A 27379-nucleotide genomic window follows, 5' to 3' on the forward strand; every position below is an offset into this window, starting at 1 on the left:
GGGAGTGTGTGGGAGGGGGAGTGTGTGTGTGTGTGAGGGAGAAAGAGTGTGTGTGTGTGTGTGAGGGGAGGAGAGAGAGTGTGTGTGAGGGAAGGAGAGAGAGCGTGTGTGTGAGGGAGGGAGTGTGTGTGTGAGGGAGAGAGAGTGTGTGTGTGTGTGTGAGGGACAGTGTGGGAGGGAGGGAGTGTGTGTGTGGGAGGGAGAGTGTGTGTCTGTGTCTGTGGGAGGGAAATTGTGTGTGAGGGGGGAGAGTGTGTGTGTGGGAGGGAGAGTGTGTGTGTGTGTGTGGGAGGGAGAGAGGGAGAGAGAGAGTGTGAGGGAGGGAGAGTGTGAGGGAAGGAGAGTGTGTGTGGGAGGGAGAGTGTGTGTGTGTGTGGGAGGGAGGGAGAGAGAGTGTGTGAGGGAAAAGGGAGGGTGAGTGTGTGTGGGAGGGGGAGTGTGTGTGTGTGTGAGGGAGGGAGAGTGTGTGTGTGGGGTGGGAGAATGTGTGAGTGAGGGTGTGTGTGTGTGTGTGAGGGAAGGAGAGTGAGTGTGTGTTTTTTTTTGGGAGGGTGTGTGTGTGTGTGTGGGGGAGGGAGAGTGTGTGTGTGGGGGAGGGAGAGTGTGTGTGTGGGGGAGGGAGAGTGTGTGTGTGTGGGGGAGGGAGAGTGTGTGTGTGTGAGGGAGGAAGAGTGTGGTTGTGTGAGGGAGGGAGAGTGTGTGTGTGTGAGGGAAGGATAGTGTGTGGGAGGGAGAGTGTGTGTGGGAGGGAGGGAGAGTGTGTGTGGGAGGGTGTGTGTGTGTGTGTGTGGGAGGGAGAGTGTGTGTGGGAGGGAGAGTGTGTGTGTGAGGGAGGGAAAGTGTTTGTGTGTGTTTGTGTGGGAGGGAGAGTGTGTGTGTGTGAGGGAGGGAGAGTGTGTGTGAGGGAGAGTGGGTGTGTGTGGGAGGCAGAGTGTGTGAGTGTGTGGGAGGGAGAGTGTGTGTGAGGGAGGGAGAGTGTATGTGTTTGGGAGGGGGAGTGTGTGTGTGTGTGGGAGGGGGAGTGTGTGTGAGGGAGAAAGAGTGTGTGTGTGAGGGGAGGAGAGAGTGTGTGTGTGAGGGGAGGAGAGAGAGTGTGTGTGTGAGGGAGGGAGTGTGTGTGTGAGGGAGGGAGAGAGTCTGTGGAAGGAGAGAGAGATTGTGTGTGTGTGTGTGAGGGACAGTGTGGGAGGGAGGGAGTGTGTGGGAGGGAGAGTGTGTGTCTGTGTGTGTGGGAGGGAAATTGTGTGTGAGGGGGGAGAGTGTGTGTGTGTGTGTGAGGGAAGGAGAGTGTGTGTGGGAGGGAGAGTGTGTTTGTGTGGGAGGGAGTGAGAGAGAGTGTTGAGGGAGGGAGGGAGGGAGAGTGAGTGAGTGTGTGTGATGGAGGGTGTGTGTGTGTGGGAGGGAGAGAGTGTGTGAGGGAGGGAGGGAGGGAGGGAGAGAGTGTGTGATGGAGGGAGGGAGAGTGTGTGAGGGAGGGAGTGTGTGTGTGTGAGGGAGGGAGAGTGTGTGTGAGGGAGGGAGAGTGTGTGTGTGAGGGAGGGAGAGTGTTGTGTGAGGGAAGGATAGTGTGTGGGAGGGAGAGTGTGTGTGGGAGGGAGGGAGAGTGTGTGTGGGAGGGTGTGTGTGTTTGTGGGAGGGAGAGTGTGTGTGTGTGGGAGGGAGAGTGTTTGTGTGTGTTCGTGTGGGAGGGAGAGTGTGTGTGTGTGAGGGAGGGAGAGTGTGTGTGTGTGGGAGGCAGAGTGTTTGTGTGTGTTCGTGTGGGAGGGAGAGTGTGTGTGTGTGAGGGAGGGAGAGTGTGTGTGTGTGGGAGGCAGAGTGTGAATGTGTGGGAGGGAGAGTGTGAGTGTGTGGGAGGGAGAGTGTGAGGGAGGGAGTGTGTGTGTGTGAGGGAGGGAGTGTTAGTGTGTGAGGGAGGGAGAGTGTGTGCGAGGGAGGGAGAGTGTGTGTGTGTGTGTGTGTGTGGGAGGGGGAGTGTGTGTGGGAGGGGGAGTGTGTGTGTGAGGGAGAAAGAGTGTGTGTGTGAGGGGAGGAGAGAGAGTGTGTGTGAGGGAAGGAGAGAGAGCGTGTGTGTGAGGGAGGGAGTGTGTGTGTGAGGGAGGAAAAGAGTCTGTGGAAGGTGAGAGAGATTGTGTGTGTGTGTGTGAGGGACAGTGTGGGAGGGAGAGTGTGTGTGTGTGTGTGTGTGTGTGTGTGGGAGGGAGGGAGGGAGGGAGAGAGATAGTGTGAGGGAGGGAGAGTGTGAGGGAAGGAGTGTGTGTGTGTGTGGGAGGGAGAGTGTTTGTGTGTGTGGGAGGGAGGGAGAGAGAGTGTGTGAGGGAGGGAGGGAGGGAGGGAGGGAGAGGGAGTGAGTGTGTGTGATGGAGGGTGTGTGTGTGTATGGGAAGGAGAGTGTGTGAGAGGGAGGGAGGGAGAGTGTGTGAGGGAGGGAGGGAGAGTGTGTGTGTGTGTGAGGGAGGGAGGGAGGGAGGGAGGGAGAGTGTGTGTGTGTGTGTGTGAGGGAGGGAGGGAGAGTGTGTGTGTGTGTGAGGGAGGGAGGGAGTTTGCGTGTGTGAGGGAGGGAGAGTGTGTGTGAGGGAGGGAGAGTGGTGTGTGAGGGAAGGAGAGTGTGTGTGTGAGGGAGGGAGAGTGTGTGTGAGGGAGGGAGAGTGTGTGTGAGGGAGGGAGAGTGTGTGTGTGAGGGAGGGAGAGTGTGTGTGTGGGAGGGAGAGTGTGTATGTGTGTGTGTGTGGGATGGAGAGTGTGTGTGTGAGAGGGAGAGTTTATGAGTGTGTGGGAGGGAGAGTGTGTGTGGGAGGGAGATTGTGTGTTGGAGGGAGTGTGTGTGTGTGTGGGAGGGGGGGACAGGTTTCTTGTGTAGTGCATGTGCATAACATTTAGAAAAGGGGAACAAGCGTCCAGGGGAAGGAAGGGGCGTACAGGATGCTAGACCACTGAATTGTTCCCATGTGGTATTGCGATACTACTCGCTAACTTGGAGCAGATGCCTAATTGACCTCACTATCGAGGCCAATGTAATGCTTTTGGTAGAGAGGGAAAGAGTGAGAGGGAGGGAGTAGAAGGAGAGAGACAGTGTGGAAGGGAGAGGAGAGAGGGAAAGTGGAATGGAGAAAACAGATGGAGAGCGAAATATAGAGTGAATACAGAGAGAGGGAGGGAGACTGAGATAGAGAGCTTGCAGAGTGCCAACAGTATGAAATATTCACCACTGTCAGTAGCAGCGAGGGACTGTTGCTACGCTGAGGGAGGCCATGCTCCCATCTACCCAGCAGCATCCTCACTGTGTAACCCTGCTGGAATAACAACAGCTCAGCTACAGCTCATCGGCCGTTTTGTGTGAGAGGCTGAGCATAAAAAAGTGACCGAACGTACAGTGAGGGAAAAATTTATTTGATCCCCTGCTGATTTTATACGTATGCCCACTGACAAAGAATTGATCAGTCTATAATTTTAATGGTAGGTTTATTTGAACAGTGAGAGACAGAATAACAACAAAAATTCCAGAAAAACGCATGTCAAAAATGTTATATATTGAATTGCATTTTAATGAGTTAAATAAGGATTTGATCCCCTCTCAATCAGAAAGATTTCTGGGTCCCAGCTGTCTTTTATACAGGTAACGAGCTGAGATTAGGAGCACACTCTTAAAGGAAGTGCTCCTAATCTCAGCTTGTTACCTGTATAAAAGACACCTGTCCACAGAAGCAATCAATCAATCAGATTCTAAACTCTCCACCATGGCCAAGACCAAAGAGCGCTCCAAGGATGTCAGGGACAAGATTGTAGACCTACACAAGGCTGGAATGGGCTACAAGACCATCGCCAAGCAGCTTGGTGAGAAGGTGACAACAGTTTGTGCGATTATTCGCAAATGGAAGAAACACAAAAGAACTGTCAATCTCCCTCGGCCTGGGGCTCCATGCAAGATCTCACCTCGTGGAGTTGCAATGATCAAGAGAACGGTGAGGAATCAGCCCAGAACTACACGGGAGGATCTTGTCAATGATCTCAAGGCAGCTGGGACCATAGTAACCAAGAAAACAATTGGTAACACACTACGCCATGAAGGACTGAAATCCTGCAGCGCCTGCAAGGTCCCCCTGCTCAAGAAAGCACATATACAGGGCCGTCTGAAGTTTGCCAATGAACATCTGCATGATTCAGAGGAGAACTGGGTGAAAGTGTTATGGTCAGATGAGACCAAAATGGAGCTCTTTGTTATCAACTCAACTCGCCGTGTTTGGAGGATGAGGAATGCTGCCTATGACCCCAAGAACACCATCCCCACCGTCAAACATGGAGGTGGAAACATAATGCTTTGGGGGTGTTTTTCTGCTAAGGAGACAGGACAACTTCACCTCATCAAAGGGACGATGGACGGGGCCATGTACTGTCAAATCTTGGGTGAGAACCTCCTTCCCTCAGCCAGGGCATTGAAAATGGGTCGTAGATGGGTATTCCAGCATGACAATGACCCAAAACACACGGCCAAGGCAACAAAGGAGTGGCTCACTAAGAAGCACATTAAGGTCCTGGAGTGGCCTAGCCAGTCTCCAGACCTTAATCCCATAGCAAATCTGTGGAGGAAGCTGAAGGTTCGAGTTGCCAAACGTCAGCCTCGAAACCTTAATGACTTGGAGAAGATCTGCAAAGAGGAGTGGGACAAAATCCTTCCTGAGATGTGTGCAAACCTGGTGACCAACTACAAGAAACGTCTGACCTCTGTGATTGCCAACAAGGGTTTTGCCACCAAGTACTAAGTCATGTTTTGCAGAGGGGTCAAATACTTATTTCCCTCATTAAAATGCTAATCAATTTATAACATTTTTGACATGTGTTTTTCTGGATTTTTTTGTTGTTATTCTGTCTCTCACTGTTCAAATAAACCTACCATAAAAATTATAGACTGATCATGTCTTTGTCAGTGGGCAAACGTACAAAATCAGCAGGGGATCAAATACTTTTTTCCCTCACTGTATCTCATTGTTATATTTCATGTGCACTATGATCTCACTTGAGTTGAAACCTTGTCCCCCAGACTCCTAACTCCAAGCTTAAGTAACTTTTAGCAGCTTAAAACCACTCTAGTTCTCAGTGAGTTTCTGAATGGTGGCTTTGGCAGAGACACTCAGTGAAATGGGCCGTGCACAAATTTGTCCCCTCTGAACTGCGGTTGCATGGAATCACTGTGTGCAATAATAGTGTTTGACATGATTTTTAAATGACTACCTCATTTACCCCACACATACAATTATCTGAATATCCCTTTGAGCATGGGAAGTTATTAATTACACTTTGGATCATGTATCAATACTCCCAGTCACTACAAAGATACAGGTGTCCTTCCTAACTCAGTTGCTGGAGAGGAAGGAAACTGCTCTGGGACTTCACCATGAGGCCAATGGTAACATTAAAGAGTTTAATGGCTGTGATGGGAGAAAACTGAGGATGGATCAACAACATTGTAGTTACTCCACAATACTAACCTAATTGACGGAGTGAAAAGAAGGAAGCCTGTACAGAATACAAATATTCCAAAACATGAATCCTGTTTGCAACAACTGGCTAAAGTAATACTAGAAAATTTTTTTCAAAGCAATAAACTTTTTGTCCTGAATACAAGTGTTATATTTGGGGCAAATCCAATAGAACACATTATTGAGGACCGCTCTCCATATTTTCAAGCATAGTGGTGAGTGCATCATGTTATGGGTATGCTTGTAATTATAAAGGACTGGGGAGTTTTTCAGGATAAAAAAGAAACGGAATGGAGCTAAGCATAGGTAAAATCCTAGAGGAAAACCTGGTTTAGTCTGCTTTCCACCATACACTGTGGGATGAATTCACATTTCAGCAGGACAATAACCTAAAACACAAGGCCAAATCAACACTGGAGTTGCTTACCAAGAAGATGGTGAATGTTCCTGAGTGGCGAAATTACAGTTGTGACATAAATCTGCTTGAAAATCTATGGCAAGACTTGAAAATGGTTGTCTAGCAATGATCAACAAGCAATTTGACATATTTTGAAGAATTTTTTTAAGAATACTGGGCAAATATTGTACAATCCAGGTGTGCAAAGTCTTAAAGACTTATGCAGAAAGAATCACAGCTGTAATCTCTGACAAAGGTTATTCTAACATGTGTTGACTCAGGGTTGTGAATACTTATGTAAATTCTATATTTTTGTATTTCATTTTCAAGAAATTTGTAAAAATGTCTAAACATGTTTTCACTTTGTCATTAATGGGGTATTGTATGTAAATGGGTGAGAAAAAAATACATATGTAATCCGTTTTGAATTCAGGCTGTAACACAACAAATTGTGGAATAATTCAAGGGATATGAATACTTTCTGAAGGCACTGCCGATATGATATGTTTTGTGATTGAAAAAGAAAGTCACCACCCCCTTTCAAAATGTTCACCTTTTGTTGCCTTACAGCCTGAAATGAAAACACATAGAATCTGACTTTTTCCGGCTTTATTTACACACAGTAACCCACAATATCCAAGTGAATTTTTTTGGGAAAGAACTCTGAAAATTAATTAAAATTAAAACAGTAAAATACCCTATTTGGATAAGTGAACACCCCCCTTATAATTGCAATTGCAAACTTGCTGAGGTATAACCAACCACCTTCCAGATCACAAATCAAGCTAATTGGCTTCCATCTGTGATCAATTGTAGTGACTTTGATTAGTTCAGAATAAAAGCAGTTGTTTATAGAGGACTCCACTGCTTAGTAGTGCAATTCAAAGCATAGAATCCACTATGGGGCGGAAAGATACTTTCAAAAGATCTACGAGATAAAGTTGTGGAAAGGTACAAGTCGGGATGGATATAAAAATAATTCTAAGGCATTGTCTATCCCTCGGAGCACAGTTAAGACCATTATTAAGAAGTGGAAGGCGTATGGCACCACCCAGACCCTGCATAGATCAGCCGTCCCTCCAAACTGGATGATCGTGCAAGGAGGAGACTGATCAGAGAGTCTACCAAGAAGCCAATGGTGACTTTGAAGGAGCTTCAGGCCTTTATGGCAAAGACTGGTCAATGTGTGCATGTGACTACAATATCACAAGCGCTACACAAATCTGGCCTCTAAGGGAGGGTGGCAAGAAAAAAACCACTCCTCAAAAAAGGCCACATCAAGTCTCGTTTGAGCTTTGCCAAAAAGCACATTGTAGATTACGAGGCCAAGTGGCAAAAGGTGCTGTGGTCAGATGAGACCAAAATTGAACTTAAAAAAACAAAATGATATGTCTGGCGAAAACCCAATACATCTTTCCACCCAAAGAACACCATGCCTACAGTAAAGTACGGCGGTGGCAGCATCCTGTTGTGGGGGTGTTTCTCTTCAGCAGGGGCTGAAGCACTTGTCAGGATAGAATGGAAAATGGACAGTGCAAAATACAGACAGATTCTGGAGAACCTGCAGCCCTCTGCCAGGAAGTTGAAAATGGGAAGATGGTTCACGTTTCAACATGACAATGACCCAAAGCACACCGCCAAAGCAACCGTACAGTGGCTGAAGGACAAGAAGGTGAATGTCCTTGAGTGGCCTAGTCAGAGCCCCGACCTAAATCCCATCGAGAATCTGTGGAATCACTTGAAGAGTGCAGTCCATGAGCGGTCACCATGCAATTTGACTGAGCTTGAACAATTCTGCAAGGAAGAATGGGCAAATATTGCGGAATACCAGAGTGTGTTCTCAAAGCATGCGCAGACCAGCTGGCAGGTGTCTTCACAGACATTTTCAGGCTCTCCTTGTCCCAGCCTTTAATCCCAACATGTTTCAAGGTGACCACCAGTGTCCCTGTTCCCAAGAGCTCTAAGGTAACCTGCCTAAATGACTATCTCCCTGTAGAACTCACATCTGTAATTATGAAGTGCTTTGAAAGGCTGGAAATGACACACATCAATGCTATCATCCCAGCCAACCTAGACCCACTCCAATTCAAATACCGCCCCAACAGATCCACAGTTGACACAATCTCAATTGCACTTCACACTGCCCTTTCCCACCTGGACAAGAATGGAAATAACTATGTGAGAATGCTGTTCGTAGACTACAGTTCAGCATTCAACACCATAGTCCCCTCCAATCTCATCACCAAGCTAGGGACCCTGGGACTGAACCCATCCCTCTGCAACTGGATCCTGGACTTCCTGACGGGCCGGCCCAAGAGGGTGAGGGTAGGCAACAACACCTCCGCCACGCTGACCCTCAACACGGGGGCCCCTCGGGTGTGTGCTTAGTGCCATACTGTACTCCTTGTTCACCCACGACTGTGTGGTCATGCACGACTCCAACGCCATCATCAACTTTTCTGACGACACAATGGTGGTAGGCCTGATCACCGACGCCGATGAGTCAGCCTACAGGGAGGAGGTCAGAGACTTTGCAGTTTGGTGCCAGGACAACAACCTCTCCCTCAACGTGACCAAGACCAAGGAGCTGATCGTGGACTATAGGAGAAAAAGGGGAGAGCACACCCCCATCCACATCGACTGGGCTGTTGTGGAGCGGGTCGAGATCTTCAAGTTCCTTGGCATCCACATCACTAAGGACTTAACATGGTCCACACACACCCGTACAGTTGTGAAGAGGGCACGGCGTTTCCTCTTCCCCCGCAGGGAAGGCGTATGGCACCACCCAGACCAAAGACTCCAGCCACCCAAACCATAGACTGTTCACTCTGCTACCGTCCGGCAAACGGTACCGGAGCATCGGCTCTCTGACAAACAGGCTCTGAGTCAGCTTCTACCCCCAAGCCATAAGACTGCTAAATAGCCAGACTGCTACATAGTCAATTAATTGACCCAAACTACACTATACAGTGCATTCGGAAATTATTCAGACCTCTTGACTTTTTCCACATATTGTTACGTTACAGCCTTATTATAAAATTGATTAAATACATTTTTCTCTTCATCAATCTACACACAATACCCCATAATGACAAAGCGAAAACAGGTTTGTATACAGTTTTGCTAATTTATTAAAAATAAAAAACAGATTATTATTAAGTTAAGATTAAGTATTCAGACCCTTTGCAATGAGACTCGAAATTGAGCTCAGGTGTATCCTGTTTCCATTGATCATCCTTGAGATGTTTCTAGTCTCCTGAGTGGCGCAGTGGTCTAAGGCACTGTATCGCAGTGCTAACTGTGCCACTAGAGATCCTGGTTCGAATCCAGGCTCTGTCGCAGCCGGCCGTGACCGGGAGACTCATGGGCGGCGCACAATTGGCCCAGCGTCGTCCAGGGTAGGGGAGGGAATGGCCGGCAGGGATGTAGCTCAGTTGATATGGCATTTGCAATGCCAGGGTTGTGGGTTCGATTCCCACGGGGGGCCAGTATTAAAAAAAAATGTATTCACTAACTGTAAGTCGCTCTGGATAAGAGCGTCTGCTAAATGACTTAAATGTAAAATGTAAATGTACAACTTGATTGGAGTACACCTGTGGTAAATTCAATTGATTGGACATGATTTGGAGAGGCACACACCTGTCTATATAAGGTCCCACAGTTGACAATGCATGTCAGAGCAAAACCCAAGCCATGAGGTCGAAGGAATTGTCCGTAAAGCTCCGAGACAGAATTGTGTCGAGGCACAGATCTGGGAAAGGGTACCAAAAAATTTCTGCAGCATTGAAGGTCCCCAAAAAGACAGTGGCCTCCATCATTCTTAAATGGAAGAAGTTTGGAACCACCAAGACTCTTCCTTGAGCTGGCCGCCCGGCCAAACTGAGCAATCGGGGGACAAGGGACTTGGTCAGGGAGGTGACCAAGATCCCGATGGTCACTCTGACAGAGCTCCAGAGGTCATCTGTGGAGATGGGAGAACCTTCCAGGACAACCATCTCTGCAGCACTCCACCAATCTGGCCTTTATGGTAGAGTGGCCAGACGGAAGCCACTCCTCAGTAAAAGGCACATGACAGCCTGCTTCGAGTTTGCCAAAAGGCACCTAAAGGACTCTCGGACCACGGTCTGATAAAACCAAGATTGAACTCTTTGGCCTGAATGCCAAGCGTCATGTCTGGAGGAAACCTGGGTCCATCCCTATGGTGAAGCATGGCGGTGGCAACATCCTGCTGTGGGATTGTTTTTCAGCGGGAGACTAGTCAGGATCGAGGGAAAGATGAACGGATTAAAGTATAGAGAGATCCTTGATAAAAACCTGCTCCAGAGCGCTCAGGACCTCAGACTGGGGCGAAGTTTCACCTTCCAACAGGACAACGACCCTAAGCACACAGCCAAGACAATGCAGGAGTGGCTTCGGGACAAGTCTCTGAATGTCCTTGAGTGGCCCAGTCAGAGCACGTACTTGAACCCGATCGAACATTTCTGGAGAGACCTGAAAATAGCTGTGCAGCGACGCTCCCCATCCAACCTGACAGAGCTTGACAGGATCTGCAGAGAAAAATTTGAGAAACTCCCCAAATACAGGTGTGCTAAGCTTGTAGCGTCATACCCAAGAAGATTCGAGGTTGTAATCACTGCCAAAGGTGCTTCAACCAAGTACTGAGTGAAGGGTCAAATGTATGTTGACACCCCTTCAAATTAGTGGATTTGGCTATTTCAGTCACACCCGTTGCTGACAGGTGTATACAACCGAGCACACAGCCATACAATCTCCATAGACAAACATTGGCAGTAGAATGGCCTTACTGAAGAGCTCAGTGACTTTCAACGTGGCTCCGTCATAGGATGCCACCTTTCCAACAAGTCTGTTTTTCAAATTTCTGGCCTGCTAGAGTTGCCCCTGTCAACTGTAAGTGCTGTTATTGTGAAGTGGAACTTCTAGGAGCAACAACTGCTCAGCCGGGAAGTGGTGAGCCACACAAGTTAACAGAACTGGACTGCAGAGTGCTGAAGCGCGTAAAAATTGTCTGTCCTCGGTTGCAACACTCACTACCGAGTTCCAAACTGCCTTTGGAAGCAACGTCAGCACAAGAACTGTTCGTCGGGAGCTTCTTTAAAGGGGTTTCCATGGCCGAGCAGCCGCACACAAGTATAAGATCACCATGTACAATACCAAGCGCCGGATAGAGTGGTGTAAAGCTCACCACCATTGGACTCTGGAGCAGTGGAAATGTGTTCTCTGGAGTGATGAATCATGCTCCACCATCTGGCCGTCCGACGGACGAATCTGGGTTTGGTTAATGCCAGGAGAACGCTACCTGCCCCAATGCATTGTGCCAACTGTACATTTTGGTGAAGGAGGAATAATGGTCTGGGGCTGTTTTTCATGGTTTGGGCTAGGCCTCTTTGTTCCAGTGAAGGGAAATCTTAACGCTACAGCATACAATGACATTATAGACTATTCTGTACTTCCAACTTAGTGGCAACAGTTTGGGGGAGGCACTTTCCTTTTTCAGCTTGACAATGCACCCGTGCACAAAGTGAGGTCCATACTGAAATGGTATGTCGAAATCGATGTGGAAGAACGTGACTGGCCTGCACAGAGCCCTGACCTCAACCCCATCGAACACCTTTGGGATGAATTGGAAACGCTGACTGCAAGCCAGGCGTAATCGCTCAACATCAGTGCCTGACCTCACTAATGCTCTTGCGGCTGAATGGAACCAAGTCCCTGCAGCAATGTTCCAACATCTAGTGGAACGCCTTCCCAGAAGTGTGAAGGATGTTATAGCAGCAAAGGGTGGACCAACTCAATATTAATTCCCATGATTTTGTAATGAGATGTTCGACGAGCAGGTGTCCACATAGTTTTGGTAATGTAGTTTATCTGCACTGACTATCTTGCACTGACCCTACCCACAATCACTAGACTTTATATACACACCATATACACACTCACTCAGTACACTGTTACTCCCACACAAAACCCACACACATTTACATACACTACAAACGCACACACACACGTTTACCGACACAGCACAAACACCGATAAATACAGTGGGGAGAACATGTATTTGATACATTTTGCAGGTTTTCCTACTTACAAATTATGTAGAGGTCTGTAATATTTATCATAGGTACACTTCAACTGTGAGAGACGGAATCTAAAACAAAAATCCAGAAAATCACATTGTATGATTTTTAAGTAATTAATTTGCATTTTATTGCATGACATAAGTATTTGATCACCTACCAACCAGTAAGAATTCCGGCTCTCACAGACCTGTTAGTTTTTCTTTAAGAAGCCCTCCTGTTCTCCACTCATTATCTGTATTAACTGCACCTGTTTGAACTCGTTACCTGTATAAAAGACACCTGTCCACACACTCAATCAAACAGACTCCAACCTCTTCACAATGGCCAAGACCAGAGAGCTGTGTAAGGACATCAGGGATAAAATTGTAGACCTGCACAAGGCTGGGATGGGCTACAGGACAATAGGCAAGCAGCTTGGTGAGAAGGCAACTACTGTTGGCACAATTATTAGAAAATGGAAGAAGTTCAAGATAACTGTCAATCACCCTCAGTCTGGGGCTCCATGCAAGATCTCACCTCGTGGGGCATCAATGATCATGAGGAAGGTGAGGGATCAGCCCAGAACTACACAGCAGGACCTGGTCAATGTCCTGAAGAGAGCTGGGACCACAGTCTCAAAGAAAACCATTAGTAACACACTATGCCGTCATGGATTAAAATCCTGCAGCGCACGCAAGGTCCCCCTGCTCAAGCCAGCGCATGTCCAGGCCCAACTGAAGTTTGCCAATGACCATCTGGATGATCCAGAGGAGGAATGGGAGAAGGTCATGTGGTCTGATGAGACAAAAATAGAGCTTTTTGGTCTGAACTCCACTCGCCATGTTTGGAGGAAGAAGAAGGATGAGTACAACCCCAAGAACACCATCCCAACCGTGAAGCATGGAGGTGGAAACATCATTCTTTGGGGATGCTTTTCTGCAAAGGGGACAGGACGACTGCACCGTATTGAGGGGAGGATGGATGGGGCCATGTATCGCAAGATCTTGGCCAACAACCTCCTTCCCTCAGTAAGAGCATTGAAGACGGGTCGTGGCTGGGTCTTCCAGCATGACAACGACCCGAAACACACAGCCAGGGCAACTAAGGAGTGGCTCCGTAAGAAGCATCTCAAGGTCCTGGAGTGGCCTAGCCAGTCTCCAGACCTGAACCCAATAGAACATCTTTGGAGGGAGCTGAAAGTCCGTATTGCCCAGCGACAGCCCCGAAACCTGAAGGATCTGGAGAAGATCTGTATGGAGGAGTGGGCCAAAATCCCTGCTGCAGTGTGTGCAAACCTGGTCAAGACCTACAGCAAACGTATGATCTCTGTAATTGCAAACAGGTTTCTGTACCAAATATTCAGTTCTGCTTTTCTGATGTATCAAATACTTATGTCATGCAATAAAATGCAAATATTTACTTAAAAATCATACAATGTGATTTTCTGGATTTTTGTTTTAGATTCCGTCTCTCACAGTTGAAGTGTACCTATGATAAAAATGACAGACCTCTACATGCTTTGTAAGTAGGAAAACCTGCAAAATCGGCAGTGTATCAAATACTTGTTCTCCCCACTGTACATACGCACACTCACTTTTACAGTCATCCTTTGGTGCTGCTACTCTGTTCTTTATTTTACTCTTTATCCATCCAAATGCCTAGTCACTTTACCCTGCCTCCATGTTCATATCTACCTAAAATACCCCATACCTTTGCATATTGATCTGGTACTGGTACTCCCTGTATATAGCTCCTGTCTTGTGTATTTTATTTTATTCCTCGTGTTAGTTTCAATTTTATTTTTTACTATTATTTTTTAACTGCATCGTTGGGAAAGGTTCGTAAGCAAGTATTTAATTGTAAAATCTACACCAGTTGTATTCGGCGCATGTGATAAATACAATTTGATATGATTTGAACCAAGTGTGATTTGGAGGCAGTTTAATCATTTTAGGAGTTGAGAATCTATCGGTAATAGCTTAGAAATATAAATACTAGAATGGGTATAGCCCCTCGTACCAATATGATTCCCGTTCTACTAAACGCAACATGTAAAGTGTTCGTCCCATTCTTCATTAGCTGAAATAAAAGATCCCAGAAATGTTCCATAAGCACAAAATGCTTATTTCTCTAACATTTGCACAAAATTGTTTACATTCCTGTTAGTGAGCATTTCTCATTTGCCAAGCTAGTCTATCCACGTTACTGGTGTGGCATATCAAGAAGCTGATTAAACAGCATGATCATTACAGAGGTGCACCTTGTGCTGGGGACAATAAAAGGACACTCTAACCGTTTTGTCACACAGCACAATGCCACAGATGTCTCAAGTTTTGAGAGAGTGTGCAATTGGCAGGCTGACTGCAGGAATGTCCAACAGCGCTGTTGCCAGAGAATTTAATGTTAATTTCTCTACCATAAGCCGCCTCCAACGTCGTTTTAGAGAATTTGGCAGTACCTCCAACCGGCCTCACAACCGCAGACCTCGTGTAACCACACCAGCCCAGGACCGCCACATATGTCTTTTTCAGCTGCGGGATCGTCTGAGGAGGGGGAGACGGGTGCTGAGGAGTATTTTTGTCTGTAATATAGCCTTTTTGTGGGGAGAAACTCATTCTGATTAGCTGGGCCTGACTCCCCAGTGGGTGAACCTGGCTCCCAAGTGGGTTGACCTATGTCGTCCCAGGCCCACCCATGGCTTCGCCCCTGCCCAGTCATGTGAAATCCATAGATTAGGGCCTAACAAATGTATTTCAATTGACTGATTTCCTTCTATGAACTGTAACTCAGTAAAATCTTAGAAATTGTTGCATGTTGTTCAGTATATGTCTGAGTAGTACATAACAGTAACTTAAAGTATAGAAGTTCCTGGCTACTTTAGTGTGAACTGAAGTAAACAACATTATGAACTGAACTTGTTGATGGAGTTGCTTGAAAGCCCCAGGCACTCAGACTCCCTCCTGATTTCCCTAGATCCTCACAGTCGCATAAGATGGCCGCTCACTCATTCCATCTTTGTACACTGAAGTAAGCGTACATATTTTCTAAGTCTGTTGGCACTTTTTGCCAGTCTCCCACCAACATTACATTTTCTAGTGCAGTAGTCTGGTTAGCAGTGTATAAGATTAGGCTAGGGTTTTCGCCCACAATATGCAGATGTCATTGCAGTTGACTTCTCCTTGTAAACATCCCTGCCTCCAAAACAGTAATACAAATAAAAACATCATAATCCATTTGATATTAATTTCAGTTTGTATTCTGTCAGCACTTTCTGTCACACGGCAGGGCAGTCCTTCATCTTCAGTGACAGTTGGCAGAATCGCCCTCTGTTTTATTGAGACTGTTACTACTGTCAGGATGTATTTGAAATCCCAGTCTCTCTTCTCTCTCTCCCCCTAGATTCTCAGTCAGTTAAGAGGCTGTGAATGTTAAAACATTTCAAAGTCATCAACAGGGGTCCTATACAGTACAAACCCATGGTTTACTGATCTGCTGCTTCTGCTCTGGATGGAAATATAGCGGTTTCTCTTCAAAATGAGCAGAGGAACTAAGAAATTATGGAGTGTCATTCAAAGTTTTTAAGACCGTTTAACCAGTTATGTAAGCATGAATGTGGAAGTATGAATGTAGAGTTCATGAGTTGAATTGGTTTTGCCTTGTTTTCCTTGAGTTGATTTATGTGGTCTCATACTAAATAATATATTAACCTAAGTTTTAAATATTCCATTTAGGAATAATTAAAGTTCTGTGTTCAGTGCTCTGTGTTTTTGGTGAAAAAACGAAAGGAAAACAATGTTCTATCGTTACGTCTCTGGGAAGATGAGTTGTTTCCTCTGTTACAGAGTCTGTCGCTGAGCCCAGTAAATGCCAGGATGGATTGACTCTCCTCGCTACCTGTGCACTGCAGTGGTTCATTACTCAATGTGAGCAGTAAAGTGGAGGAGGCAGCGTTTACTTCATTCATAGGCTTGCCAGTTGTCAGCTCTGTTTCTGGCCTCCACCCTATCGGGGGGGGGGGGGGGGGGGGGGGGGGGGGGGGGGGTTAATACTGTATGGTCTGAAGGTTAGATTGAAAAATACATATAACACTGTAGTTTTTATGTGTCTGACTGCATTTATGAATGAAAAAAGTATTTGATCCCCTGCTGATTTTGTACGTTTGCCCACTGACAAAGAAATGATCAGTCTATACTTTTAATGGTAGGTTTATTTGAACATTGAGAGACAGAATAACAACAAAAGAACAGAAAAACGCATGTCAAAAATGTTATAAATTGATTCGTATTTTAATGAGGGAAATAAGTATTTTACCCCCTCTCAATTTGAAAGATTTCTGGCTCCCAGGTGTCTTTTATACAGGTAACGAGCTAAGATTAGGAGCACACTCTTAAAGGGAGTGCTCCTAATCTCAATTTGTTACTTGTATAAAAGACACCTGTCCACAGAAGCAATCAATCAGATTCCAAACTCTCCACCATGGCCAAGACCAAAGAGCTCTCCAAGGATGTCAGGGACAAGATTGTAGACCTACACAAGGCTGGAATGGGCTACAAGACCATCGCCAAGCAGCTTGGTGAGAAGGTGACAACAGTTGGTGCGATTATTCGCAAATGGAAGAAACACAAAATAACTATCAATCTCCCTCGTCCTGGGGCTCCATGCAAGATCTCACCTTGTGGAGTTGAAATAATCATGAGAACGGTGAGGAATCAGCCCAGAACTACACGGGAGGATCTTGTCAATGATCTCAAGGCAGCTGGGACCATAGTCACCAAGAAAACAATTGGTAACACACTACGCCGTAAAGGACTGAAATCCTGCAGCGCCCGCAAGGTCCCCCTGCTCAAGAAAGCACATATACAGGGCCGTCTGAAGCACATATACAGGGCCGTTTGCCAATGAACATCTGAATGATTCAGAGGAGAACTGGGTGCTAGTGTTGTGGTCAGATGAGACCAAAATCGAGACCAAATGGAGCTCTTTGGCATCAACTCAACTCGCCGTGTTTGGAGGAGGAGGAATGCTGCCTATGACCCCAAGAACACCATCCCCATCGTCAAACATGGAGGTGGAAACATTATGCTTTAGGGGTGTTTTTCTGCTAAGGGGACATGACAACTTCACTGCATCAAAGGGACGATGGACGGGGCCATGTACCATCAAATCTTGGGTGAGAACCTCCTTCCCTCAGCTAGGGCATTGAAAATGGGTCGTGGATGGGTATTCCAGCATGACAATGACCCAAAACGCACGGCCAAGGCAACAAAGGAGTGGCTCAAGAAGAAGCACATTAAGGTCCTGGAGTGGCCTAGCCAGTCTCCAGACCTTAATCCTATAGAAAATCTGTGGAGGGAGCTGAAGGTTTGAGTTGCCAAACGTCAGGCTCGAAACCTTAATGACTTGGAGAAGATCTGCAAAGAGGAGTGGGACACAATCCCTCCTGAGATGTGTGCAAACCTGGTGGCCAACTACAAGAAACGCCTGACCTCTGTGATTGCCAACAAGGGTTTTGCCACCAAGTACTAAGTCATGTTTTGCATACATTTACATTACATTTTAGTCATTTAGCAGATGCTCTTATCCAGAGCGACTTACAGGAGCAATTAGGGTTAAGTGCCTTGCTCAAGGGCACATTAACGTCATTTAGCAGACGCTCTTAGCCAGAGCGACTCACAAATTGGTGCGTTCACCCTATAGCCAGTGGGATAACCACTTTACAATTGGGGGGGGGGGGGGGGGGGGGTTAGAAGGATCTATTTGATTCACTTTCACTTGATGAGTTTCGAGAGCAGAAGGTGATTAAACAAGTAAATATTGCTGGAAATTCAAAATGTTTGCCATCAACTAGTATGTCAGTCTGTCAGTCAGTAGAGAAATAAGCAATTAAATAAATAAGCATTGGAAGACTTTAGAGAGTAAAAACTAAATAATAGGAGTTCACTGATTTAAAATAGGCCCACATCAATTACAGTGAGGGAAAAAAGTATTTGATCCCCTGCTGATTTTGTAAGTTTGCCCACTGAAAAAGACATGATCAGTCTATAATTTTAATGGTAGGTTTATTTGAACAGTGAGAGACAGAATAACAACAAAAAAATCCAGAAAAACGCATGTCAAAAATGTTATAAATTGATTTGCATTTTAATGAGGGAAATAAGTATTTGACACCTCTGCAAAACTCATCAAGTGAAAGTGAATCAAATAGATTCCCCACAGGAATTTAACTGGAGTTGAAAAGCAGCTGTATTATGTGTTTGGGGGGGGTCTCAGATAGAAAGAAGAACTGAAAGAAACACTGTTGGAGAGGGAGAGAGAGTATGGCAGTCATAGAGCTGTTTGTGTAATGCTGCAGTGAGCTCTTCAAAGATAGTGTTTACCTCACATCATCCCATAATGAGGATCAATACAGAGTTTTCGTTCATCTGGGTCTGTCCTTCAACTCTCCATGTTCTACTGTTAGACTACGTTACTTGGGCTTCCAAATACGATTTACTAAATTGAAATGTATCGACAAACAGACTCCATGCAGGTTTAGGAATCATTTTAAATTGTCCATGACAGGCAGGTAAGCAGGCAGGGAGGCAGACAGAAAGACGGGCAGGCTGGGAAGTGGGCAGGGAGACTGATTGAAAGACTGGCAAGCAGACAAGTAGGCAGACAGGTAAGCAGGCAGGGAGAGAGTGAGGTAGACAGCCAGGCAGGGAGAGAGAGAGGTAGACAGCCAGACAGGCAGGCAGGGGGAGAGAGAGGTAGACAGGGAACCATCCACCGTGACTGCTGTGGTAGAAATGTACTATCAGCAACAATACTCAAATCCTTCCATAAGTCCATTTCTACCTCCAGGCGGTTTTATATTTACATTTTAGTCATTTAGCAGACGCTCTTATCCAGAGCGACTTACAGTTAGTGAGTGCATACATTATTTTATTTTTCATACTGGCCCCCCGTGGGAATCGCACCCACAACCCTGGCGTTGCAAACGCCATGCTCTACCAACTGAGCTACATCCCTGCCGGCCATTCCCTCCCCTACCCTGGACGACGCTGGGCCAATTGTGCGCCGCCCACCCATGCTGCATGCAGCATTTCTCTGCTTGTTCAACCATTATCACTAAGCCACTTCCCAACACTGCAAACACACAACACTGAATGTGACTCGACTTATAATAAACAGAGGGCTTTAACATCCCTTTTAGACCTTAATTTGGTGAGCATTTTAAGTTACAGGAATGTGTTTGAACAACAGGTTAATAGATACATTTTTATATAAAGCAAGGCCATGTCAATGTTTTCAATAAGGGCACTCTGACTCTGAGAAAGCTTTTATCACGGTGATGTTCCGTTCTGTTTCCTGACACTGGAACTGCTCTGCTCTTTAGTCTGTCAGATCAGAACTACTGAAGGACATGTTTGCATGGTCATCCTGACTCTGGACCACAGTATGTTCTGTCAGTCTGTCTGTGCTGCTCTGTTGCTCAGGCTCATAATGTGTTATTTTGTGGCTGTCCAAGCAGAGGTACAGTGAGGGGAAAAAAGTATTTGATCCCCTGCTGATTTTGTACGTTTGCCCACTGACAAAGAAATTAACAGTCTATAATTTTAATGGTAGGTTTATTTGAACAGTGAGAGACAGAATAACAACAACAAAATCCAGAAAAACGAATATAAAAAATGTTATAAATTGATTTGCATTTTAATGAGGGAAATAAGTATTTGACCCCTCTGCAAAACATGACTTAGTACTTGGTGGCAAAACCCTTGTTGGCAATCACAGAGGTCAGACGTTTCTTGTAGTTGGCCACCAGGTTTGCACACATCTCAGGAGGGATTTTGTCCCACTCCTCTTTGCAGATCTTCTCCAAGTCATTAAGGTTTCGAGGCTGACGTTTGGCTAGGCCACTCCAGGACCTTAATGTGCTTCTTCTTGAGCCACTCCTTTGTTGCCTTGGCCGTGTGTTTTGGGTCATTGTCATGCTGGATTATCCATCCACGATCCATTTTCAATGCCCTGGCTGAGGGAAGGAGGTTCTCACCCAAGATTTGACGGTACATAGCCCCGTCCATCGTCCCTTTGATGCGGTGAAGTTGTCCTGTCCCCTTAGCAGAAAAACACTCCCAAAGCATAATGTTTCCACCTCCATGTTTGACGGTGGGGAGGGTGTTCTTGGGGTCATAGGCAGCATTCCTCCTGCTCCAAACACGGCGAGTTGAGTTGATGCCAAAGAGCTCGATTTTGGTCTCATCTGACCACAACACTTTCAGCCAGTTCTCCTCTGAATCATTCAGATGTTCATTGACCAACTTCAGACGGCCCTGTATATGTGCTTTCTTGAGCAGGGGGACCTTGCGGGCGCTGCAGGATTTCAGTCCTTCACGGCGTAGTGTGTTACCAATTGTTTTCTTACATTTTTACATTTACATTTTAGTCATTTAGCAGACGCTCTTATCCAGAGCGACTTACAGGAGCAATTAGGGTTAAGTGCCTTGCTCAAGGGCACATTAACGTCATTTAGCAGACGCTCTTAGCCAGAGCGACTCACAAATTGGTGCGTTCACCCTATAGCCAGTGGGATAACCACTTTACAATTGGGGGGGGGGGGGGGGGGGGTAGAAGGATTCCTTTATCCTATCCCAGGTATTCCTTAAAGAGGTGGGGTTTCAAATGTCTCCGGAAGGTGGTGAGTGACTCCGCTGTCCTGGCGTCGTGAGGGAGCTTGTTCCACCATTGGGGTGCCAGAGCAGCGAACAGTTTTGACTGGGCTGAGCGGGAACTATGCTTCCGCAGAGGAAGGGGAGCCAGCAGGCCAGAGGTGGATGAGCGCAATGCCCTCGTTTGGGTGTAGGGACTGATCAGAGCCTGAAGGTACAGAGGTGCCGTTCCCCTCACTGCTCCATAGGCAAGCACCATGGTCTTGTAGCAGATGCGAGCTTCAACTGGAAGCCAGTGGAGTGTGCGGAGGAGGGGGGTGACGTGAGAGAACTTGGGAAGGTTGAACACCAGACGGGCTGCGGCATTCTGGATGAGTTGTAGGGGTTTAATGGCACAGGCAGGGAGGCCAGCCAACAGCGAGTTGCAGTAGTCCAGACGGGAGATGACAAGTGCCTGGATTAGGACCTGTGCCGCTTCCTGTGTAAGGCAGGGTCGTACTCTCCGAATGTTGTAGAGCATGAACCTGCAGGAGCGGGTCACCGCCTTGATGTTGGCGGAGAACGACAGGGTGTTGTCCAGGGTCACGCCTAGGCTCTTCGCACTCTGGGAGGAGGACACAGCGGAGTTGTCAACCGTGATGGCGAGATCATGGAACGGGCAGTCCTTCCCCGGGAGGAAGAGCAGCTCCGTCTTGCCAGGGTTCAGCTTGAGGTGGTGATCCGTCATCCATACTGATATGTCTGCCAGACATGCAGAGATGCGATTCGCCACCTGGTTATCAGAAGGGGGAAAGGAGAAGATTAGTTGTGTATCGTCAGCGTAGCAATGATAGGAGAGACCATGTGAGGATATGACAGAGCCAAGTGACTTGGTGTATAGGGAGAAAAGGAGAGGGCCTAGAACTGAGCCTTGGGGGACACCAGTGGTGAGAGCACGTGGTGCGGAGACAGCTTCTCGCCACGCCACTTGGTAGGAGCGACCGGTCAGGTAGGACGCAATCCAGGAGTGAGCCGCGCCGGAGATGCCCAGCTCGGAGAGGGTGGAGAGGAGGATCTGATGGTTCACAGTATCAAAGGCAGCAGACAGGTCTAGAAGGACAAGAGCAGAGGAGAGAGAGTTAGCTTTAGCAGTGCGGAGAGTCTCCGTGACACAGAGAAGAGCAGTCTCAGTTGAATGACCAGTCCTGAAACCTGATTGGTTTGGATCAAGAAGGTCATTCTGAGAGAGATAGCAAGAGAGTTGGCTAAAGACGGCACGCTCAATAGTTTTGGAAAGAAATGAAAGGTGACTATGGTCCCAGCTGCCTTGAGATCATTGACAAGATCCTCCCGTGTAGTTCTGGGCTGATTCCTGACCGTTCTCATGATCATTGCAACTCCACGAGGTGAGATCTTGCATGGAGCCCCAGGCCGAGGGAGATAGACAGTTATTTTGTGTTTCTTCCATTTGCGAATAATCACACCAACTGTTGTCACCTTCTCACCAAGCTGCTTGGCGATGGTCTTGTAGCCCATTCCAGCCTTGTGTAGGTCTACAATCTTATCCCTGACATCCTTGGAGAGCTCTTTGGTCTTGGCCATGGTGGAGAGGTCTTGGCCATGTAGGAGTACTCCCTTTAAAAGTGTGCTCTAATCTCAGCTCGTTACCTGTATAAAAGACACCTGGGAGCCGGAAATCTTTCTGATTGAGAGGGGGTCAAATACTTATTTCCCTCATTAAAATGCAAATCAATTTATAACATTTTTGACATGTGTTTTTCTGGGTTCTTTTGTTGTTATTCTGTCTCTCACTGTTCAAATAAACCTACCATTAAAATGATACATTGATCATTTCTTTGTCAGTGGGCAAACGTACAAAATCAGCAGGGGATCAAATACTTTTTTCCCACACTGTATGTAGTGGGGAACTGAGAAGTAGCCTATCTTGGCTGTGGTATATATTGCTCTCTCACTCAGCTCCCCTGTGGTGTGAGGCCCAGCCAGCAGAGCAACTCAGAGACATGTTTGTTTGCAACTAAAGCAGCGAGGCTTATGAGTGATGATACAGCACGGCCGTAAACGTCTTTATTGATCCAGCTATAAAACTCACTCTGTCTAAAAACCTGAAGGATGGGGAGGAGGGACAGGGCTGGAGAGAGGGCTGGGCTGGAGTTGGGTTATTAGTGTTATCATGCTAAATTAAGTTGGCAGGGCCATGTAATCTGCTTAGACTAGGAGCACTAGTTATAGCGAGAGACCACTGGATACTTCAAATGGTGAGTCTATCAAAAGGGTGGCAAATAATATGTGCTTTACATACTATGGCTTGTAAAAGCACGGCTGTCTTTGTAGAAATAGTTTTTCCTGGTCACTTCAAATGGTCAGACTGACCATCAATAATGTGCTCTACATTTGATTAGATTTTTTATTTTACCCCCTTTTTCTCCCCAATTTCGTGATATCTAATTGCGATCTTGTCTCATCGCTGCAACTCCCCAACGGCCTCGGGAGAGGCGAAGGTCGAGTCATGCGTCCTCCGAAACATGACCCGCCAAACCGCACTCCTTAACACCCGCCCGCTTAACCCGGAAGCCAGCCGCACCAATGTGTCGGAGGAAACACTGTTCTACTGACGACCGAAGTCATCCTGCAGGCGCCCGGCCCGCCACAAGAAGTCACGGCCAGTTGTGACACAGCCTGGGATCGAACCCGGGTCGGCACTCGGGATCCCCCTGTGCTCTAGGTTTCTAACCCTTGTCACTTCTTTCTCCGCTCCACAGAGAAGAAGGAGGTGACTCAGAGTCTGGAGAACTACACATCTAAATGTCCAGGAGGAATGGAGGTTATCACCCTGCCTGATGGACTCAAACTGGCCCCTGTACCCTTCAGCAAGCTACCCATCGTCAGGTACGTAAGTCAATCATGTTTTCGTTTTCCATTACAAAACTTTTTTGCTATGGTGGGCCCTAATGAACACAACCCTGGTGTCTGAACTGTCATATTCTGATTGATCTAATCAATGTACCAATGAGCTCATCATAGTTACGACAGTGTTCTAACATCAAGTAACTGCTACTCTGACTGGCGTGATTGATCAATAGACAATATTTCTTCCCGCTCAACAATGTCAGGTAATTCTGACAATGGTGTAATGATTGTAGCTATTCTCCACCCTCCTCCCCCCTGGCCAGAACACAGTGTTGTAGCTGTTTGTGATCTAAGTGCACATTTTACATGACACTCTGATTTACAGAAGCATCTACTTGTAAATATGTTTATGGTGAAATATGACTTGTTTATGTTTCAGTAAAAGTCAGTCAAATAACAGAAATGAACACCACTGTTAAATAGGCCTGGCTTGGCTAATCTGGGGCTCTGTTGAATATTAGGCCAGCTTGGCTAGTCTGGGGCTCTGTTGAATAGACCTGGCTAGTCTGGGGCTCTGTTGAATAGACTTGGCTAGTCTGGGGCTCTGTTGAATAGACTTGGCTAGTCTGGGTCTCTGTTGAATAGGTTTGGCTAGTCTGGGTCTCTGTTGAATAGGTTTGGCTAGTCTGGGGCTCTGTTGAATAGGTTTGGCTAGTCTGGGGCTCTGTTGAATAGACTTGGCTAGTCTGGGGCTCTTTTGAATAGACTTGGCTAGTCTGGGTCTCTGTTGAATAGGCTTGGCTAGTCTGGGTCTCTGTTGAATAGGCTTGGCTAGTCTGGGTCTCTGTTGAATAGGTTTGGCTAGTCTGGGGCTCTGTTGAATAGGTTTGGCTAGTCTGGGGCTCTGTTGAATAGGCTTGGCTAGTCTGGGGCTCTGTTGAATAGGCTTGGCTAGTCTGGGGCTCTGTTGAATAGGCTTGGCTAGTCTGTGGCTCTGTTGCTTTTGCAACAACATGTTTAGTGGTCTATGCTTGGCCGTTGAAAATAGTTAAGCTTTGTGTAAATTGAGTTGGCCATTTTTAATTAATGCATTTCAAGTGAATTTATTTTATTTAGCCAGGTTAGTCATTGAGAAGTAGTGCTGAGCGATTAACCAAAATGTCGGTTATTTTTTGTTTTTTAAACAACTAATTTTTTGTTCGTTTTTTTACTGTGAGCTCAATGCGCACATTACAGACAAATCAAATCAAATTGTATTGGTCACATGCGCCGAATACAACAGGTGCAGACATTACAGTGAAATGCTTACTTACAGCCCTTAACCAACAGTGCATTTATTTTTAACAAAAAAAGTAAAAATAAAACAACAACAAAAAAAGTGTTGAGAAAAAAAAGAGCAGAAGTAAAATAAAGTGACAGTAGGGAGGCTATATATACAGGGGGGTACAGGTGCAGAGTCAATGTGCGGGGGCACCGGCTAGTTGAGGTAGTTGAGGTAATATGTACATGTGGGTAGAGTTAAAGTGACTATGCATAAATAATTAACAGAGTAGCAGCAGCGTAAAAAGGATGGGGTGGGGGGGCAGTGCAAATAGTCCGGGTAGCCATGATTAGCTGTTCAGGAGTCTTATGGCTTGGGGGTAGAAGCTGTTGAGAAGTTTTTTGGACCTAGACTTGGCACTCCGGTACCGCTTGCCGTGCGGTAGCAGAGAGAACAGTCTATGACTAGGGTGGCTGGAGTCTTTGACAATTTTGAGGGCCTTCCTCTGACACCGCCTGGTATAGAGGTCCTGGATGGCAGGAAGCTTGGCCCCAGTGATGTACTGGGCCGTACGCACTACCCTCTGTAGTGCCTTGCGGTCAGAGGCCAAGCAGTTGCCATACCAGGCGGTGATGCAACCAGTCAGGATGCTCTCGATGGTGCAGCTGTATAATTGTTTGAGGATCTGAGGACCCATGCCAAATCTTTTCAGTCTCCTGAGGGGGAATAGGCTTTGTCGTGCACTCTTCACGACTGTCTTGGTGTGTTTGGACCATGATAGTTCGTTGGTGATGTGGACACCAAGGAACTTGAAGCTCTCAACCTGTTCCACTACAGCCCCGTCGATGAGAATGGGGGCGTGCTCAGTCCTCTTTTTTTTCCTGTAGTCCACAATCATCTCCTTTGTCTTGGTCACGTTGAGGGAGAGGTTGTTGTCCTGGCACCACACGGCCAGGTCTCTGATCTCCTCCCTATAGGCTGTCTCATCGTTGTCGGTGATCAGGCCTACCACTGTTGTGTCGTCGGCAAACTTAATGATGGTGTTGGAGTCGTGCCTGGCCATGCAGTCATGGGTGAACAGGGAGTACAGGAGGGGACTGAGCACGCACCCCTGAGGGGCCCCCGTGTTGAGGATCAGTGTGGCAGATGTGTTGTTACCTACCCTTACCACCTGGGGGCGGCCCGTCAGGAAGTCCAGGATCCAGTTGCAGAGGGAGGTGTTTAGTCCCAGGATCCTTAGCTTAGTGATGAGCTTAGAGGGCACTATGGTGTTGAATGCTGAGCTGTAGTCAATGAATAGCATTCTCACGTAGGTGTTCCTCTTGTCCAGGTGGGAAAGGGCAGTGTGGAGTGCAATAGAGATTGCATCATCTGTGGATCTGTTGGGGCGGTATGCAAATTGGAGTGGGTCTAGGGTTTCTGGGATAATCACACAGTTTCTCTAGAGATAAATCAGATCCAGCCTGAACTGTGCGATTTAGTAGGGAGTTGTAGTTTTTAACAGGCCAATATTCTACATAGTTTAGCGCATAAAACTTGGTAATTAACTACAATGTGCGATCGTGATGGATCTCTACCTGAAAATAAATGATCAAAGTGATTGATAGTTTGTATTCAGCAGTCATAAAAGTATGCCTTATTTACTTTGAAGAACTACTAAAATAGGGATTTTCTCAGACAGCATAGGCAGCAGCTCTATAGAGATAAAATGACTTGGAATAAAATAATAAAGTCAACAAATATAATATACACAACAACTGAATTGTTTTATTAAAGTAAAGTAATGTGAATAAATGATGGTTAATAAGTGATAATCAGTCATGGGAAGTCAATGAAGTTTTTATTCATTGTTTTATTCTGTGTTACAGCATTCATCCCAAATAATCGAAATCGAAAACCGTGATACATTTTTAATAATCGAACTGAAACTGAACCGACCTGAAAAAGCAGTAATCGCTCAGCACTATTGAGAAGAAAATAGTACTGTGCTTTTTAAAAGGCAGCCTAGTGTTTAGGTTACAGTAAGTTCACTCAAAACACTTGTCTTCTATATCCACTTTTTCTTCCTGTTTTCTATCTTCTCTGTATCCATCTCCCCCTCTTTCTGTGGTGGCAGGGCCATTAGTAGAACCAGGAGAGATGGAGGACCGTCTGTACAGTTTGTCTGTGTGTAGATAGATAGATGAATGCCTGGCTACTCAGAGAGGTGATAAGTGCTGTGTCCACTAGCTCCAATTCACACCTCCAGAGTGCTTTGCTCATTAAATGGTCTGGGCTTGAATCTCAGGACGGAATTCACCAATTCTACTGGATTTATGTTCGGCTGCCATCTATCTGATTGGCAGAGTTGTGTGTGTCTGTATCTGTGTGTGTGTGTGTGTGTGTGTGTTTGGCTCAGGTCACCATGCCAAAATCCATCTAATTTTCTCTCTTGGGACCTTTAATGGACATGGCTGTTGAGATAAAACTGTTTATCTTTCTCTCTGCCTCCTTCGCTCCTTCTCCGTCTCCCGTCCCTTGACAACCGTCTTGAGAAATGATCTGGCCTTAATGGCCACATGTACTCTTAAATCTCCACCCGGCACAGCCAGAAGAGGACTGGCCACCCCTCGGAGCCTGGTTCCTCTCTAGGTTTTCTTACTAGGTTCCTGCCTTTTTAGGGAGTTTTTCCAAGA

The 27379-nt window shown here is 46.5% G+C and overlaps 1 protein-coding gene across 1 annotated transcript in view; it reads left to right on the plus strand.

The window, feature by feature from the left end:
• The window catches only part of LOC311133052 (trafficking protein particle complex subunit 9-like), a 307997-nt gene that overhangs the window by 26972 nt on the left and 253646 nt on the right, over positions 1–27379 (plus strand). Inside the window, exon 12 of the mRNA XM_084166478.1 lies at positions 23356–23482. Within this exon, the coding sequence (XP_084022604.1) occupies positions 23356–23482 (127 nt within the window). The remainder of the gene's footprint in view (positions 1–23355; positions 23483–27379) is intronic.

This window comes from Coregonus lavaretus, assembly GCF_964263955.1.
Source record: "Coregonus lavaretus genome assembly, chromosome: 7".
Classification (NCBI taxonomy): domain Eukaryota; kingdom Metazoa; phylum Chordata; class Actinopteri; order Salmoniformes; family Salmonidae; genus Coregonus; species Coregonus lavaretus.